The following is a 19,242-nucleotide window of genomic DNA, read 5'->3' as shown; positions in this document are numbered from 1 at the left end:
AAAAAAATGGACTCGTCATTCTCCAAAGGACAGATATCATTGGCCCTCCTGGTAGGATATTGAAGACCTTGTTTGTTAGTAACATCTGAGAGCTCGAGTAATTTGGGTATTTTTTTTAACTTAATGTGAACAATTATCGGCACTGCTTGTGGGAGAGCTTTTAAATGCATGCATCAGTGGGGGTGGCAATCAAATGCTTGCAACAACCCCGCCCCTCGCAAATCGTCCAAATTTGTGGTGACTGTAGCGGCCTCCAGTGCCTAGTTGGGTCCTTGAACCCATTTCAACATACTCGTCACGAATTAAAAAGCCTCGATTGTTACGTGCGCGATTTGACGATGCCTGTGTCGTGAGCTCAATAAATCGATATTCATCGATGCATTGTTGCACCCCCCCCCCCTCAAATACTGACAAGAGGGTGGATGGCTTTGGCATCTACAGTTTTAACTCGTGTATCACTGAATCATTATTGGTTTTCGGGTGAGGCCACGGTGGTGGTAGTTTCATGGCAAATTCCTTATGTATCCTTCACCATAGCCACAAGAGTATGATCGCGTTCGCAAAGCTATTATTTACACGTGCCCATGCGTTGATCAAACTTTGGGCGCTCAAAAAGCAGTTTAAATAAACTGTTCATTTTGAATGCGGTCTCGAAAAGTCGTAAGTCTTCGGCGAGGGGTAGTTTTAATTGGTCAGAATATGCCAAGGACATTGGCAATGTGCGAACAATATCTTTGTGAACGCGGCAGTCTTCTTGTGTGATAGAAGGCAAAATGCGACGTGAAGTTGTTGGCATAAACATACCGTGTGGCCCAATCCACAAACTTACATGGACCGTTGCATTGGTTGCGACAGCTTAAGTTGTTTTTGTCGTTACAGTCACTGTTGTGGTTGGGCTGCAGTGTCTCCTGTGTCTGCTGGCATGACTGCCTGTTTTTGTAGAGGGTGGCGTGCCACAGAGATTTGGCTTTGAACATTTTCCACGTATCTGTCATGGAAAAAGAATAAACCAGGTATTTTAAGATCGTATACTCTCTGCGGGGGGGGGGGGGGGGTATATTAGCCTCCTTTGTGACTGACTTACCTGTTGCGCTCACACTGATGGTGGGAGATTTGCCACTTAGCTCAAAATTTGACCATTATGTTCCTCCATCATTCCCCCACCCCCTTGACGGATGTGGCTGCTGCCAGTGAATTGAGAAACCACTAAGTTTTATAGACATATTTTAGTGTTTTTGCTGAACACAGGTCCATCACATACATCTCCCTTACCTACTATTTCAAAAGTAGTGGGTGGGTGCGCACTGCACATATGGACGTCATCTAAATTTCATGTCATTTAAACGTGTAATTTCACTACATTTGTAATTTTAAATTGCACACCTCAAAGTAATTGCTAATTTGTAGATAGTTTTGTTGTTTTATATCTATAGTACTTTACTCCAGTAATGTAATTTTAATATACTTTGCGCAATCATCCACATGAATTACTTTTGTCTATGTTGCTGTCTTCCGTATGTATTGTATAGGCTTACAATCTACTGTGAGGCTTAATGGGTGTTGTGTTTCTTTTTATATGATGCTGTCAAACCTTGCATTATAGCCACGTATTGTATTTCATAATTGCATGATAGAAATTCAACGTGTTTGAAAATTGTGGCTCTTCAATGGGTGGTTCATTAACAAAGTGCTTGTGCAGGATTTTCTACGACTCCAGATTTCATGTCGGCAACACAGATTGTAACCGAATATTCTAACCTGATTGTCGCGTCCAATTTTTTTCTCTCTCGATCCTTGCCATAAAGTGCTGCATCTTTGCTCACTTGTATCAGTTGATCATACTGCTCCTAAAAGGAAATATATATATCGGGGCAATAGCTCATTGCCTGAAACATCACCTATATCTATATATATAAAAGGGAAATTTGTGAATGTGTGTCTGTTCGAAATGTTGAGCATACTTTCCAACATGCAACACACTTGGAATTTGGCATGTAGGTAGCTTCCCTTCTGTAGAGAATGCAAAAAGTATAAAAATAGACTTTTGTATTTTGGCGGGGCGGGGTGTGGCAATAATGGATATAATATATTGGATGGCAAGTGAGCGGTAACATCACATCTGTGATGTCGCCCGCATGTGGCATCGTTACGCAGTGTGCCAGCTGACGTCACGCATCCCCCTCCCCCAAACCCTCCGCGTAGGCCGTGTATTAATCCAAGACAAGAATCCAAGTCACGGGCGAAGCCGGGTAGTAAAGCTAGTTATATATTTTTTTTCATTTTAGGGCAGTGTCATTAACAGGTTTGCTGAGGTTCTTTTTTGTTATATGTCCTTGCAGCATCACCACATGTTTTGTTATTGGTTGAGTTTAGGCCCTACCGACAATGTGTGGATTGCAGTTACAAAAGCGGCTAAAATGTACATGATATCTGAACCCAACTGCATCTCAAGATGTTGTATTAATTTTCCAAAATTAGGCTCGTGGACCCAAATTGGACCATCTGGTGGGAGTATGGATGCTCATGACAGAAAGTTGGAGGCATAGCAGTCTATGAGTTAATAACCGAGTAGTTTTGACTACAAGGGGATTATTGTCCTCATCACAAGTTTGATGAAGACCATTATAATGCGTAATGATTATGCTTGTTTAACCCAGGAAGGCCTCACCAAGTCTCAAAGCTCTTTTTCCAGGAGGTTCCTGGCAAGTTTTTTTTTCACTAGGGGGCGATGTCCCAATGTGTAATCCAAATTGAGTCATTTTCAGGTCATTTTTTAGCATTGGGATCTTTGGCCGACGCCAGTTGTTACGTTGTATGGTATTTTAGCTATGGGAGGAAACCCATGCAGAACTGAGGGGGAGAACATACACCCCCACAAAGACGGTCAGGAATCAAACCCAGGCCCCTCCTCTCTGTGGGGCAGAGAAAGTGTTACCAAAGTACAGTTCGGCGTGCATTTTTTGTTTAGCTTGTTGTCCCCCCCACCCCGAACCTCCCGATTAGCACAGTTGGCTACGTACGGCGCGAAAGAAGTTCAACGTACATCCATACGTAGACATTGTTTTTTTCACGGGCAATTAATGAAGCCCCCCCCACGCTTGCGCAACAGAGGCTGGTGCGAGCTCAACAGCTGATGCATTGTAAAATCCGCACCGCCCGCAGGACGCACCAGCACAACTTGTCGCTGGTGTCGAACGTGTCGACGCTGTCGGCGCTCTCCCTCATGAGTGCCGAGGAGGAGTTTGAGGATTACGGCGAGGGCGACGAGACCGACCTGACGGAGGGGAGCGCCGGCGAGCTGCCGGGGGAAGCCGCGCAGAACAGCGCTTCCTCGCTGCCGTCCAGGTATTGCACGATGAGGGGTCGCGCTCATTTGCACGCGCACGAAACTCTCGCCGCGAGCGAAACCACAGTTACCTTGCCGGTCTCGTCAGGGAGCATAAACCATCATCGCACGAGACTCCGGTCATCCTCGCAGCAGCGGCGGCGGCTTTTGGATAGCCGTCGAACAAAGACGGGGTCAACGCAACGGTTGGCTACGTAATACATAATACCGCATCGCGCGCTTTTGGATGTGCTTCTGCGGCCGTCTGGAGCGCTCTTCCTTTCGATATTAGGAAGCCACTGGAGCTATGCACTTTTAAATCTTCATTGAAAGCTCATTCCTTTAGAACTGCTTTTTCATTTTTAGTGTGTTGTCCTTCTCCTGCATCTCTTCCACCAGCAGTGGATTAAGGGCTTCAACATTTCATATTCATAACGTTGTGAATGTTGCTTGTAACATACCATGCAGAATAGGATGTCCCATCCTGTATTTAAATAGCCACTTGGAGTTTTCCATCGCTGACTGTGAGAGGTGGTAATGTTGATGAGCACTGCCTTGTGGTAGAACAATGGGTGTGTGGACAAGACAACTGAGACGAATGGATTTGGCAATGTGTGCCCATTGTTTGCAATTGAGCCGTTGTTGCATTTAGGCTAAACATTGACACCTTTTTGTTTGAATCAAGATGAGAAGCCAACAAGGTTTTACTTTTGCTCTCACTTATGGGAATTTACTGATTTCAAAAAACGAGGGCAATGATTTAGGATTGTTGGTAACCCGTTAATGAAAAAACGAATCCTTATCTGTGATGTGTTTGTCCATCTTAGCATCACACTGTGTTTGATTGGTTTGAGGAGCTACTGTTTACACCATGTGGAACAGTAGGAGAGTAAATTTACCTAATGGGCTGCAACTTTATTAGCAGGGATTCCAAACGTTAGCGATCTTTCCAGGATTCTAATGATTATCTTGACCAATTAGCGGATTGCCTTCACGCTCTTTATCCAATACACCATTACCAAAGTAGCATTTGCGCTTATAATTGGCATTAATTATTCAAATGATTGGGCTAGAGCTTGGAATCCTGTAATCTAGCCTTGATGTGGGGGAGAAAGACTGTTACAGAGCATGGACGTCTTGTTAAGAATAGGAGAAAAGGGACATTCATATGTAAATTATACGCTGGCTCACAGTTTTCGTTTACATTGTTGAGCCTAATCTTTTTTTGCGGAGTTGATCTGCTAAGGTAGAATGCTCGGTTTTTCCAAGTGCTAATTATAAGCATTTGTTGTTTGTTTACAAGAAGATTTTTTTTAGTGTTTTCTGTTTTTCATTCATCCTTTCACAAGAACTCCTAGTTCTGAGACTTGACATGAATGTATGAGACGTGTAAAGAATCAGGTTCGTAGAATGAAAATTGGCTGAATTGGTCAAAGCATATTTCTAAATTAGTTGATCAAAAGAATACACAACAATATAAGAATAAGCGTTGTTGTGGTGAATCTAGTGTCAAAATAAATAATCTAACGTGTACCATTCAAATATCTGTTTAGCCACATAAAAACAATAACATTACTGTATGATTTCTCAAGGTAAATTCATATGGATTACTGATCAAAATGAACACTTAGCAGACGTTGAAGTGCAAGTCTGCGCATAAATCACTATATGATTTACTTTATTAAAGCGTCGTACCAAATGCACTTGCCAACAACAATGAAACGATTCTAGAACATCTCACAATATCGCGCGCATTGTCAAAGAGTGGTGCGTTCCTCCGCACGAAACAAAGAGCAGATTAAATAGAGACACGACCGGGGTTCGTCCCCTCCCCCCCGACTTCCACACGGAAAGACTGCACTGTGACACGCCCACGGTGTTGCCATTGATAATTTCATGACCCCGGGTCCATGCTGCACAATGGGAGAAACGTTCGCCTGCTTCCTCGTTCTGCTCTTGCCGCTCCTCCTCTTCAATATTTTGTCCCTGTTGTGTCCACGTGGCCCCATCTAGCCCTGTCGTCTCGGCGCTCGTCTCTCGGCTCGTCGCTCCCTCCCGCCCGCCCGACTTGTCGCGCTTTCTGTGCCCTCGAGGGCGTCCCTGGTGGGAGCGGCTTCCGCGCCACCCACGTTGGCACGAGCGCGCATATGAACGGGGGTTGCTGCCATGGCGACCGTCTGTAGATGGATTAGCGCACGACGGGGCCGTCTTGGGACAGTGGGGACGGCGAGAAAGTAGGACCGAGAGAAGTGGGGTGGGGAGGGAGGTCAGGCAATGAGCTGGGAAAGGTGGTGGGGACTGGGAGATGGGGCAGGAAGAAGGGGGGCACTGAGAGACAAGACGACTGGGAGACAGGGGGACTGGGAGACAGGGGTACTGAGACAGCAGGAATGCTCGACAGACGAACTGGAGATGGCTAAGGAACGGAGAGGGACATTTTAAGGATCGTAATTCTGATTCTTCAATTGGGTAAAGTTTCTGGCACAGTTTATGAATGTATGTTACTGGTGAGTTTAAAGATGTACGGTATGCAGTAAGAATAAAAGTCTTCAAACCCAGTGAATCTTAACTAAGAATTGTTAACAAATCCGTTTCTGGATATCAACACAATAATCTACCTCTGGATACATCAAGCATTACCCCACAAACGCATTGTGCACAATGGTTAAATGGTTTGTGTGGTGTGTGAGTATGTTGTCAACTGGACGATGCCCTGTTGCCTGTGAAATTTAGCAAAAAAAACTATTGTCGTCGAAGCAAGTTGTATTTTAGCGTGTTTAAAGCGCATTTAAATTAATCTTCGAAATTAAGTACATTTTGTATGAGCCGTAAAAAAACCCCCATTATCGTAACGCATTCAGTTTCCCAGTTTGGTTGAATGAGCATCTGATAATTTGCTTCTAAAGAAGTATTTTTTTTCCAAAATGTCACTGGGCAACGGGCATCCAGTTTATGCACTCGCACGCACGCGAACGTTTAACCATATGATGCTGATAAGGCTTCTACTTTGTGCAATGAACCATTGGTGATAGTACATGTGTTTTTTTAAATTATTTGTTACTCTTGCTACTATGCTAGTTTACCCAGGAAAGCCTTGCAGAGTGTCGACTCTTCCCGAGTAGGGTCCTGACATTTTTTTTTTAGTTGGGTTGGGGGGGGGGCGATGTCCCGACATGTCATTTCAATTGAGTAAAATTTCCGGTATTTTTTCAGAATGTTTGTCCCAATTGGGGTGTTCGAGGTAAACCAGAGAGCTATAAGGAAACCCGTGCAGAACAGGAGGGAGAACATAAAAACAACCCTAGTCGGGAATCGAACCAAGCCATGCTGTGAGGTGCGAGTGCTATCACTGCGCCAACCTCGGCTTTCGACAAATAATTTAACTGAAACTCAACTAAATTTTGATTTAAAGCTTTCGTGACTGCAGGGATTCATATTCTTGGTTGTTTCACTTTCTTCAAATTTTCTTGCTGTGGTTTTCACACCTGATGATGATTGCTTGTGTTGCAGTCGAAACGTCGTGAGAAGTGTATTGATTTATTTTTTTATTATTTTATTGTTTCCCTTCTACGTGACTTTACCGAAAGAACCAAGAAGATGAAACTCAACTATTTTTACCCGGTAAGGCCCGCTCTTTTTCAGAAGCGACCTGGCCACAAATGATAGCTGAACGAAGGGGCATATCATCGTGTGGAAATTTTATAGCAGCCAAATTTATAATGAAGGCAATTTCATTATAAATGTGGAGGGGAAAAACCGGAGGACCTGGAGAAAAATCCACACGACCACGGAGATAACGTGGAAACTCCAAATATACAGGCGTCGGGGTCTGGATCGAACCCACGACCTCCTGCATACCAGGCGAGGTAGTTAACATCTCGCCACCGTGGCACCCACATTTACCTTTGCCCCCTCCTGCAGCGCAAACAACACTCCCAAGAAATATCCCCATCTGCTGACCCAGGAAGCGCTCCATAACTACTGCCTGAGTTGTGCGCGCAAGATGGATCAGCTGAACAGCCTGGACACTCGACTGCGCAAGCTGGAAGTCAACAGGTTCGCCACCCACCCACACTGGTAGCGCCAGTCTGGCTAAGAGTAATAATGATGATATTACAAACAAAAGGTGATTTCTCGGGAGAGAAAAAGTCACAGTTTTGACCATTTCATCTGTTTTTCCATTATGCCTTGCACGTTAATTTCATGACCCCCGGGCCCTTTGTGTGCAATGCACGCACGCGTTCCTTGTTTTTAGAGCCACGAACTCGGAAGGGTCGATGTTTATTTTAGACATCGGTGGCAGGATGCTCATGCGGCAAATGTGTGCGGTCGTCACCCTCGTTAGGAATCATCAGTGCAGTGTAGCCACCATTGCCTCGTGCTGCCTTGTGTCTCGGGGTGGCATTATGTGGATGTGTCCTTGCGGATCTCTCTGGAGACAGTTTGACGCTGCCCGAGGGCAACAATCGGCCGATAAACTGACACCTTATGACGTGGGCTGGTTTTTGTCTGGCTAGAGAATGTGAGACTCTCTTATTCGGCAAATGTTGGTTTACCGGCCCAATTGTTCACAATTACCAAACTGGTAGTTGAAGAATGAACAATGGGGTCCGTCCGCTTCCTTATCAGCTACCTGCCGTCTATCACTGACCTTGGTCTAAGTATCACAGGTTCGCTTTTTATGGTTTCTGGACTTGTGCGTGTGCAGCAAGCGGTAGTCATTTGTGGTTTTGTTCCTTACTGGCAGTTTTGCTCCAAAATAAAACTCTTTACCACGTGCTAGAGGACACTTGCGTTGTAAATTTACGTGTATCCTGTTTTGTTTTTCAGTCCCAACAGGAGAATCTCGTCGAAAGCCTATGCCAGGTAAGCAAACAGCTTCTCAAGACTCGGCTGGTCTCTTCTATGTGCTGTGAAGAAACATAGTCGAGTATATACTTTTTTCGTAAGGCCACATAGTGTTATTGACAGAAGATTTTTTTTTGTTTCAAATTGTGAAGAGAGATGTTAAAATATATCGTCATCAGTGTTGGTAAAGAAGGGTTTTACTGACCTATATAAAATCTCATTTATGAGTGGTACAAAAACATAAAAAACACCCAATTCGTGATTACATCCTTGGTGTTTGCTTCCGCAGTTTCCAACCTCAGTGCAGTATAATTCCTTACAGTTGACAATGTCAACGCTTGGACTTGGCTTTTACTATCAAAACAATTGGCCCCCGCAATTACTCAACTGTCTTTACTAGCATGTCCATGTGTGTCATTCTTAACGTTGTAAATAAATAAATAAAACTGGTGTCACGCCGTGAATAAAGTCCACCTGCCCTCGAGTACGTTGAGAACACTGCACGTGGTCGAGGTTTCCCCCCCCCCGAGTTAAAGGTCATGGGACGTGTTTTACTCTTTGAACACAGTAACGTTCCTGGTGCTGGTGCCATTGACGTGATTTTGTTCTCATCCGGCACGCCACACCAGGCACCTGCTACAAACTAGCAACCTGAGCAGCACCAACGGCAGTACGGAAAACCTGGAGGTGGAGTCCAGAGATCCTGCCGAGAACGACATTGCAGAAAAAGTGAGCGTCCTCCCACGCTTTCCTGCAAATTTTGTGATGAATTTCACTCGTTTGGAACCGCTTCTTGTGTTTGGTTTTGTCGTCCTTCCCTCGTGCCTCCGATGAGCACGGTTATCTACGTATGGCGCGAAAGGTCAACATACGTACATAAAAGTTGTTGCGGGGCTTGAAGCTCGCATACCGACCATGTTAATTAAAACATCATTGAGAACCGCAAATTAATCCTGTTGCTTTATTTCACAAGCTATCCACTTCCACCAATATATTTCCATACGAACTGCTCTGAGCAGAACATGTGTGCAGTAGTTTCAAAACAAGCCTAACAAGTTTTAGGTGAATACGGTTTTGGCAAGCTGGAAACCTGAATGCTCCTTTGACAACAAAGCTGGGGCTTACCAGACTCTTTGTTGACGGAGTGATACAATTTCAAGATATTTCGCTGCAGCTAGGAGATTTCTGTCAGCACGAGGTTTGAAATCTCACACACAATGGGTTTCAGGAGGTGGTCAGTGGTGGATCCAGGGTCAACCGTAATGTACACGGCTCGGACTACACAATCTAACCCAAGGGCACGGTTTGTCTACAGATAATCATGCCAAGTGGTAACATATTAGCTCGAACTAGATTCTAAAGAAGTAGCCAAAATTAAATATTATAAATAAAAAAAAAATCACTTGCAACAGCTGTTTAAGGTGTTTTCAAGTGTTGGGGTACACAACTTACAATGATAATAAGCTTGCTGTCCTTGTAAAAGAACACGTACTGCCTGTAATACATGTTTTTTGGGTTAGATCGTGTTAATATGAATGTGTCATAAACCCACCACCGGCTGACACAGGCAATTAGTACGGTTTGTCACGTAAACAAAATGCCAGTTAGTTGCTACTTCAGCACACTGGTATGTTTGGGAGAGTAAACCCACAACATTTACAATTTGAGTACGACCCTTCGCTGGTGATTACAACGCGTTAAACTGACGTACTGTTTGATTGCACTTTTTTGCTAAGCAAGTGGTTTTGCTCAACGAACTGCGTCTCCTCTCGTCGTTGGTGGCTGGGTGTCGCCGTCCCTTTTTGTGCAGCTGAATGCTCTGGAGAGAAAAGTTTGCGAGTTGGAGAACGACTCCACCGAGAGTGGGGACCTGCACACGAAGCTCCGGCAGGAGAACAAGCAGCTCACCCTCCGGTAATTATGGGGAGCTTCGACCATTTGTGGGTTAGATCGTCATCACTCGACATGGCCAATTAGTAAGGTTTGTAACGTAAGCAAAACGTGCCAATTTAGTTACTAGTTCAGCACACCGGTGTGTTGGAGAGGTGCTGCTGCTGAAGCACTAATATGTTTGCATGTTTGTTCACGTGACAACTTTATTAATTGGCAGTGTCGGGTGGAGGAGGGTGACTAACGCAACACATTTTACAAAGGTGATCTGACCTAAAAAAAATATATCGTAATATTGGCCGCGAAAGTCAATATTAGCACGTTTGGCTGGGCACGGTGCGAAAGAAGTTCAAAATACATACGTAATACACTAGCTTTACTACCCGGCTTCGCCTGGGACTTGAATTTTTGTCTTGGATTAATACACGGCCTGCGCGGAGGGTTGGGTGGGGGGGGATGCGTGACGTCAGCAGGCACACTGCGTGACGCTGCCACATGCGGGTGACATGACAGATGTGACGTCACCGCTCACTTGCTGTGCAAAATATATCCATTATTGCGCCCCCCACCCCCCCAAAAAATACAAAAAAATCTATTTTTATACGTTTTGCATTGTGTACAGTCTGGAAACTACCCACATGCCAAATTTCAAGTTTGTTGCATGTCGGGAAGTATGCTAAACATTTAGAAAAGACACACATTCACAAATTTCGCTTTTTTATATATATATAGATTACTGATCTGAGGCTTCCAGATGTCGCGATCGATCACCAGCCGGGATTTCTTCCATGGTCCCTCGAGCTGTGTGCTCCACACGCGTCCTCCGACGTAACCCTCCTTGACGCTCGCACGCGTGACGTGACCCCACCCCCCCCAGGGTGCACGAGCTGGAGGAGCGCCTGCGTGACGAGGAGTCTCGCTCTGAGCAGAGCGCACGGGAGGACGCGCGGCGCCACCGCGACGCGCTGGCGCGGCTCGAGCGTGACAAGGGCGAGCAGACGGAGGCGCTCGCCACCAGGCAAGTACCGCCACCGCCGCCGCTGCTAATAACGCTCGGCCCTGCTCTAGATTAAAAGAATAACGTTAGCTGACTCGTCGTGTCTTGATCGGCAGCCATGTACAGAGACAATGATGTCATGCAGTACAATGATGTCATGCTGTAATGGAGGGGTGGCCAACCTGTAACACACCCAAGAGCCAAAAGGTAATTGTGATTTCTGCAAAGAGTCAAGGGTATATACAGTGAGGGATAAAAAGTATTTGATCCCCTGCTGATTTTGTACGTTTGCCCACTGACAAAGAAATGATCAGTTTATAATTTTAATGGTAGGTTTATTTGAACAGTGAGAGACAGAATAACAACAACAACAAAAATCCAGAAAAACGCATGTCAAAAATGTTATAAATTGATTTGCATTTTAATGAGGGAAATAAGTATTTGACCCCTCTGCAAAACATGACTTAGTACTTGGTGGCACAACCCTTGTTGGCAATCACAGAGGTCAGACATTTCTTGTAGTTGGCCACCAGGTTTGCACACATCTCAGGAGGGATTTTGTCCCACTCCTCTTTGCAGATCTTCTCCAAGTCATTAAGGTTTCGAGGCTGACGTTTGGCAACTCGAACCTTCAGCTCATTCCACAGATTTTCTTCTTGAGCCACTCCTTTGTTGCCTTGGCCGTGTGTTTGGGTCATTGTCATGCTGGAATACCCATCCACAACCCATTTTCAATGCCCTGGCTGAGGGAAGGAGGTTCTCACCCAAGATTTGACGGTACATGGTCCCGTCCATCATCCCTTTGATGCGGTAAAGTTGTCCTGTCCCCTTAGCAGTAAAACACCCCCAAAGCATAATGTTTCCACCACCATGTTTGACGGTGGGGATGGTCTTCTTTGGTTCTTTCGGTAAAGTCACGTAGAATGAGAATAAAATAATAAATTGATAAAATAAAATAACATAACACAATAATATTCTCACGACGTTTCGGCCACAACACAAGCGGCCTTCATCAGGTGAAGGGACGAGACTGTCTGGTAGGACAGCGCTGGAGTGAAAGAGCCACGTTCAGATCACGACCTTTAAGCTTAGAGTCGCGATCTGAACGTGGCTCTTTCACTCCAGCGCTGTCCTACCAGACAGTCTCGTCCCTTCACCTGATGATCATTGCAACTCCACGAGGTGAGATCTTGCATGGAGCTCCAGGCCGAGGGAGATTGACAGTTCTTTTGTGTTTCTTCCATTTGCGAATAATCGCACAACTGTTGTCACCTTCTCACCAAGCTGCTTGGTAATGGTCTTGTGGCGAATTCCAGCCTTGTGTAGGTCTACAATCTTGTCCCTGACATCCTTGGAGAGCTCTTTGGTCTTGGCCATGGTGGACAGTTTGGAATCTGATTGATTGATTGCTTCTGTGGACAGGTGTCTTTTTGATACAGGTAACAAGCTGAGATTAGGAGCACTCCCTTTAAGAGTGTTCCTAATCTCGTTACCTGTATAAAAGACACCTGGGAGCCAGAAATATTTCTGATTGAGGGAGGGTCAAATACTTATTTCCCTCATTAAAATGCAAATCAATTCATAACATTTTTGACATGCGTTTTTCTGGATTTTGTTGTTATTCTGTCTCTCACTGTTCAAATAAACCTACAATTAAAATTATAGACTGATCATTTCTTTGTCAGTGGGCAAATGTACAAAATCAGCAGAGGATCAAATACTTGTTTCCCTCACTGTATAGGTGTGTATATATTTTGATAGTTTGCGGCACAGCATGGAATTCATTCATTATTCTTTTCTACTACTGTAATAGTATTTTCTAAAGTTATGCTCCTTCGATAGAGCCATATGTGGTGGATTAAAGAGCTGCATGCGGCTCGGGAGACGCCAGTCGGGCCAACTGCTGCTATAAAGCAATGATGTAATGCACATGTCACGAAACTTCCTTTAGCATCTCCCCTTTTCAAATAAAACCAGGTGAACAATTTTAATTCAAACAACGACTCAAACAGCCACTAAATAACACCGGACAATTTTTGTTTAAAAGAACAAATGAACAGCTCAAAGCAACATCACAAATTAACAGTTCAAAGCAACATCACGCGTTTTCCTTAACAGGCCCTAACCCTCGCGTGGCCATGCCAACATGACATGGCCGCTTCTAAGCCACGTTAGCCATATTGCCAAGTCCTGCAGCAAAACCCCCACCTCGGGCACAGCTGCTACTCGACCATAGAGAAATTCAACCACACCACTTGATCCATTATAGCCAGCCACTTGTATATACTGTATGTATGTTGAACTTATTTCTCACCGTACGTAGCCGACCGTGCTAAATCGGTCGTGTGGGAAGGACAAACTTCAAATTGTAGAGCCGAACCACTCGAGCATGCAGCCCAACGATGCAACCCAACCGTTGTGGATGAACCATCTCGTCTGGCCACACAGCTGCCCAACTACATTAGTCCCCAATAACCTATCAAACATAATTATACCTTTGTAATTTAGGAAGAAAAAGAGTTAAATTGACATCGATGAATGGAATAGTGCCCGATGTAAAGTTCATGTGCCGTCTTGGAAGCGGAGTGTAGATGTATGCATTAGTTTAGCGGAGCTCCGTCACGGATGTCGTCTTTGTCGCCAATTTGCCTCACTGCAGGTTGCAGCAGCTGGAAGAAGAGAATAAGGAGATAAAAGCAGTTGTCGTTTACCTGAAGGCCCAAACACAGAAGCTGGAGACCGTAAGTGCCGAGTTGTGGACGTTCTCCAGAAGGGCTGTTTCAGTGAGACGCATCTGATTGAAGTCACCTGATGTTTCACACCCTCCCCCAGCTATCCAATCAGTCGTCAAAGTAGTCGTGGCTTCAATTCCAGGATCCATTTTTTATTGTGACTTTTACCGTCTTGTTTGTATTGTTTCATATATTTTCCCCGTCCTGTTTGTACGGCTTCAGTCAGCCAATCAAAACAAATGTAACTTAAGAAGCATTTGCATACGATTTTCATGCATTTTAAAAAATCCATTCAGACATGCGTGATTCCTGGTGGTCACTGGTGGAGCCAGTGGGGGGGGGGGGGTGGCACGTGCCCCCCACCCCCCAATGATTGAATCGAAATCCCTAATTTCGATCGGATCATTGGGGTTTATTAGTAATAATTTTGCGACCCCCACTGCCACTGTGTAGCATATTATTATGTGCCAGGGACTCTATGAGATGATAGTACAATAGTCTGAGTCCATAATTGGCAATAAGTAACGGCAAAGCAGTTATAAGTGACTCAGAATTGTGCGCAGTTGCGTATACAGTACACGACTTCCCTGAAGGCATCAACACCTTCAGCGAGCGCGATGCCGATCACACAACGCGGTTCGAATTCTACCCTCGATCGATGGCTGCGCCATCGCCGCACACGCGTCGAATAAGAAGCAAGGGACAAGTCCTTACTAACAACTTCTATCATTTTTCATTGCTGGAGGGATTGCCCCCCGCCGACCTGAAAATCCTGGCTCCGCCATTGCTGGTGGTCAATCGCACTACCTGGTGGTCAATTGCGCCATCTGGTGGTCAATTGCGCCATCTGGTGGTTAATCCGCCACCTGGTGGTCAACGGCACAATCTGGTGGTCAATCACGCCACCTGGTGGCCACCTGGTAATCAGATGCTCTGAGCTCACAGTAATCTTGTTGCCTGCAATCTGTTTTAGCACAACCTAATTTTATACACAGTAATATGACGCTTGTCCCTACAATTTGGAGATGTAAGTGGTAATTGTAGGCTAGAGATGCGTTTCCTTTTGTCCCACCCTTTTGCTTGTACCCTGTCACCCTTTTAATTAGTTTGATGAGAGTACTGTTTTGTAGTGCTTTGTGAAAATTAATGATTTTTTATAAGCGAATTTATTGCAAATTAACCTGTGTTTCTTTTTGTTATCTCCATTTTCACGTTTATGCCTCGTAAGATGCACGCTTTCACTTATCCCACGTAAAATATATAATTAATTGAAAGTAAAATACGTATATCGTATATTTTAAAATTCTAATGTATTGGGTAAGAAGTGATCTCAAACTGTTTATGCACATTTGCCTATGATTAGGTATCACTTCTGCTTAAAAAAAAAGCATTAATGTACAGCCCTTTGGCAATTACTCTCCGCTGCTTGATACTTCACCATGCTGTCTCTGAATTGGTTCAGATATCACTTTCAACCGATGTTAGCTGTGGTCGGATATTGAACCCGGGTAACGGGTTCACAGGGTAGTGAGCTAACGACTGCACCACATCTTCAACCCGCACCTACGATTAGCATGGTCGGCGACGTACGGTGCGAAAAAAACTTCCAACATGCATACATCTATATAGTATATAATAATGTGCCGGACTTTGTCAAAAGCACTGCCGATGCGGGCCTCGCCACACCGGGTCGGTTATGGCAGTCGTTTGACCCGACCTCGTCAGCCTGGTCAATGCGGGTTGTCCGAGGTATATGAATACATGTGCACGGTTGATATTTAGAATCTTGTAAGAGCCGAAATTATTCTTAGCCCATGCGTGTGTTGGATTGTTATTCCTACAGCTGCTCTCCCCACCTCCCCCATTGAGCTCTCTTGACTACAATACGCTGGCACGATAGGCTAGACCGGCTGTAATTTCGTCTCGGATTTTATCAGCAGCCCCCCCCCCCCCCCCCCCGTATTTCCTCTTCCCCCCACACTGCCTCTTGCTGCAAGTCCGGCAACCAAATTTTCCCTGCTCGGCCCCGCGCCTCGTCCCTTTTGCGGAACCTCGCGCGCTGAGCATCAGCGTTCTCACAGCCCACTTCTTATTGCCGAAATAAAAGCGCCGGCACTAACTTAATAGCTCTATAAACATTCTCCTGGACTGCCCTACTTTCATTTTTTATAAAACCCCCCACGCACCAACCCCCACCACACCTTCCACGCAGCATCGATTTTGTGTGTGTGTGTGCTGAGACTGGAAGAAGCCTGGAAGGTTAATGAAAGCCAATCCATATTCTTGCGGCTTCCAGGCAGGCCACGAGAAGTCAAACGATTTAACGTGAATTTGCATGGGATGCCATCAATCATTAGATCAAGTGTGCCAGCCACTCCACACCGTTGGCCCCTTTTTTTGTAAGGCTTGCCCTGGACCTCTCTCGGCTTGCGTTCCATTACGCCGCACTGTTTTAAGGCCTCTTTCATTCACGCATCTGGTTGCTGGTGGTGGCGGCGTGGTGGTGGTGGGTGAACTTGGGACAGTGGTGGGTGTTTGCAGATCTGTTGACGTGAGATTGATGCGCGCTCGTTGGACCGCGTGCCCTCGTCGTGGCAGTGCCAACCTCATGGTTTTTATTGTAGGGGCCTTTTTGTCAAGAAAATAATAACGGTTTTGATAACCAACCGTACAAAGTGTACGTTTTTATCTGTTGACTGCTGATTAGTTTTTCAAAGAGTTAGGTTTATTTTTTATATAAAATGGCCATATATTTTTTTAAACGCTAGATTCCACAAAACAGTCAAAGCTACTCATTGGCTTATTGGAATGCAATGGATTCTATTTGTAATCAGAGGGATTGGCTTAGACCTTGACAATAATAACAGATTAGTTTTAGGCCTTGTATTAGTCTAACTGAACAAATCATCATTGAGGCACAGATAAGATTGTTTTATCTGCGTGATTTTAGTTGCGTTAATTGGCCAAGCTTTCTGATATTCATGTGGCTCTTAACTTTTGTTCACGGACAAGCGACAAAACACCACGTTTAATAACGAGCACAATTAATAAACGCGCACACGCACACATTTCGCGAATCGGCCGCCGCGTTCCAACGAGAACTCCGGGAGGCGTGCGGAGCCGGGTTTGGTCACCGGCCCTAAGAGAGCCGCTCTCGCATTTATTTTTTCCCTTTTTCTTCTTCCTTTTTCCTCCTCTTCAGACGAACCGGGAGCTGACTGAGGGCCTGGATGATGGCAGCACGCGACTGCGCGAGGAGGCTCGCCACAGCAAGGAGCTGGCAGACCGGCTTCACCGAACCCAGCAGGAACACAACGTCGAGCGAGACACTACACAGGAGGTATGGCTTGTAGTGGTAGTAATGACGATAATAATAATGCGAACAAAGATCCTCCACGTATAACCTGCAACAGACTGTTGGGGCAAGTGCTGTTAGCGAGGAGCGCCTATGAAGGCCGGCACTGTGGCACACGAGGGATGGGTGGTCAGCACCATGGCCCGGCCGCCTTTGTCTCCCCAGTAGCGATGTTTACACATGCCAGGTACTCATTTAAGGCCGAGTCGAGCTAGGGGAGACCCTGGACTGGTTCAGATAATCGTCACTGGTGTTGGCCATGATTGAGAATCGCTACTCGGGACTATGGGTTCGTAGCGCAGCTCGCTGACCGCTACGCCACTTATATTATAATAGCGGTTAGTACCCGGCACTATTATAATAATGATCGCTGATTGTTGGTGCCGGCTCACCGCGTAGCTGCTTTCTCGCTCATCTGTGGTCCCCTCGCACCTTCCGAGTCGTTCCCTCTCTCTTCGAGAGGCGAGCGGACCGCTGTGTGTGGCACATGACAAGTTGAAACCCCGTGTTAGTTTAGATTTCTCGATCGTGACCGCGGTGGGGGGGGGGGGGGGGGGGGGATCGGGGTCCTCCTCCTCCTATGCCCGTCAAGCGCTTGGATGCCGCAACATCCGCCGCGTTGAAGGGGGCGCGTTTCGCAGCGCCGCCGTTAGTTGCCGCTGTTGTTGCTGCCCGCTCGTCGGAGCAGATGATCGAGGGGCTGCGTCGCGAGCTGGAGGTGCTGCAGGTATACAAGCTGGACGCAGACCGCGGGGGGCGCCGACGGACACCCAGCGTCAGCACCGTCAGCAGCGACATGGAGCAGGAGGCGCGGCGCCTGCGCCAGGTGCGCGACGGACACGCGGACGCACGCACACAAAGACAAAGGTCACCTGTATAGCCGGCACAGGCTGCTGGGGCAAGTGCTGTTAGCGAGTGGCACCTGTGAAGGCCGGCACGGCGGCACACGATGGGGTGGGAGGCCAGCTTGACGACGCCTGACCGCCTTTGTCTCCCCAGTGGCGATGTTTACACATCACACCACATACTAATTGTGAGGCTGACTCGACTTCGGGGTGGCCCAGGAGGCTGACTCGACCTCGGGGTGGCCCAGGAGCAGTTTGCTCTTTCCATCCACTCCACCTTTCTTGCGTGTAAATCACATTCTCCTTACAATGCAATTCGGATGTATTCAGCGCATGCATGCAACTACATCTCAAGACGCTGTCGTCGTCATCACTGTCGTGCCAATTTGTCCACGTGTGCCCCCTATCGTTTCATCCTTGAATTCCTCCGTCTATCAAAACACCAACGGTCCGTTACGTAACGTATCTTTCGGAAATATTCTTCCGTTGTTTGGAACGTTAAGTCCGTGTGAACTCAAAGAAAGTAACCGAAGAGTGTTATGCTACTGACCCCCAGGTTCCTGCAGGAGATGGATTAAAAAAAAATCGCCCTCTAACGTTGACAATCATCGTGGTCTCAGCCTTCTCACCAATGACCACACGAAAACTCATTGAAAAGCTTTGTAACTAATTCAACCCATCCCAATTCTTTACCAAAATCTTAACAATAATTTTTATAATGAATAGCATGGCGAAGGAAATGTGCTAACCCTACGAGAGGTTAGCAAGTCTTGATAGGGGAAAAAGTATCCATATCTACACTTTGTACTTTATCGCGACATTATTATTACCACCAATATAAATGTACTTGTTCTGTTATATGAATGATACTAGTTTTACAGTCGTATACCGTTACAGTCACTGCTGGATGAGGGCTCTCCCCATGTTGTGCCGTTCATGGGGGGTTGTTTTTCACCGTAATTTTGACCGTGCTGGGTGATCCTAGTTCTACTACTCTTTTTATTTTAGCTCGTGAAGCCAACTGAGGTATAGAGCTCTTTTTCATATTTGACCTGGCCACAAATGATAGCTCAACTAAGTGGCTTATTATCACGTGGAAATTTATAGCCACCAAATACTTTTAGACGCATTTTGATTCTAAATGTGGAGGGAAAAACCGGAGCACCCGGAGAAAAACACCACGTGAACCACGGGAAAAACATGCAAACTACAAATATACAGGCATCAGGGTTTGGATCGAACCCACGGGC

The 19,242-nt window shown here is 45.9% G+C and overlaps 1 protein-coding gene across 2 annotated transcripts in view; it reads left to right on the top strand.

The window, feature by feature from the left end:
- The window catches only part of LOC116957370 (rab11 family-interacting protein 4-like), a 34,656-nt gene that overhangs the window by 12,462 nt on the left and 2,952 nt on the right, over window positions 1–19,242 (top strand). For both annotated transcript variants that reach the window (XM_032979486.2, XM_032979494.2), the window contains 9 exons: window positions 3,163–3,345; window positions 7,247–7,381; window positions 8,156–8,191; window positions 8,803–8,902; window positions 9,984–10,087; window positions 10,941–11,081; window positions 13,720–13,801; window positions 16,995–17,132; window positions 17,836–17,973. In XM_032979486.2, the coding sequence (XP_032835377.2) occupies window positions 3,163–3,345; window positions 7,247–7,381; window positions 8,156–8,191; window positions 8,803–8,902; window positions 9,984–10,087; window positions 10,941–11,081; window positions 13,720–13,801; window positions 16,995–17,132; window positions 17,836–17,973 (1,057 nt within the window). The remainder of the gene's footprint in view (window positions 1–3,162; window positions 3,346–7,246; window positions 7,382–8,155; window positions 8,192–8,802; window positions 8,903–9,983; window positions 10,088–10,940; window positions 11,082–13,719; window positions 13,802–16,994; window positions 17,133–17,835; window positions 17,974–19,242) is intronic.

The sequence above is a fragment of the Petromyzon marinus genome, chromosome 3 (assembly GCF_048934315.1).
Source record: "Petromyzon marinus isolate PM22_M1 ecotype Great Lakes invasive population chromosome 3, UKy_Petmar_22M1.pri1.0, whole genome shotgun sequence".
Lineage (NCBI taxonomy): Eukaryota > Metazoa > Chordata > Hyperoartia > Petromyzontiformes > Petromyzontidae > Petromyzon > Petromyzon marinus.
Note: the sequence above shows the minus strand (reverse complement) of the source record. Positions and strands in the feature narration are given on the sequence as shown.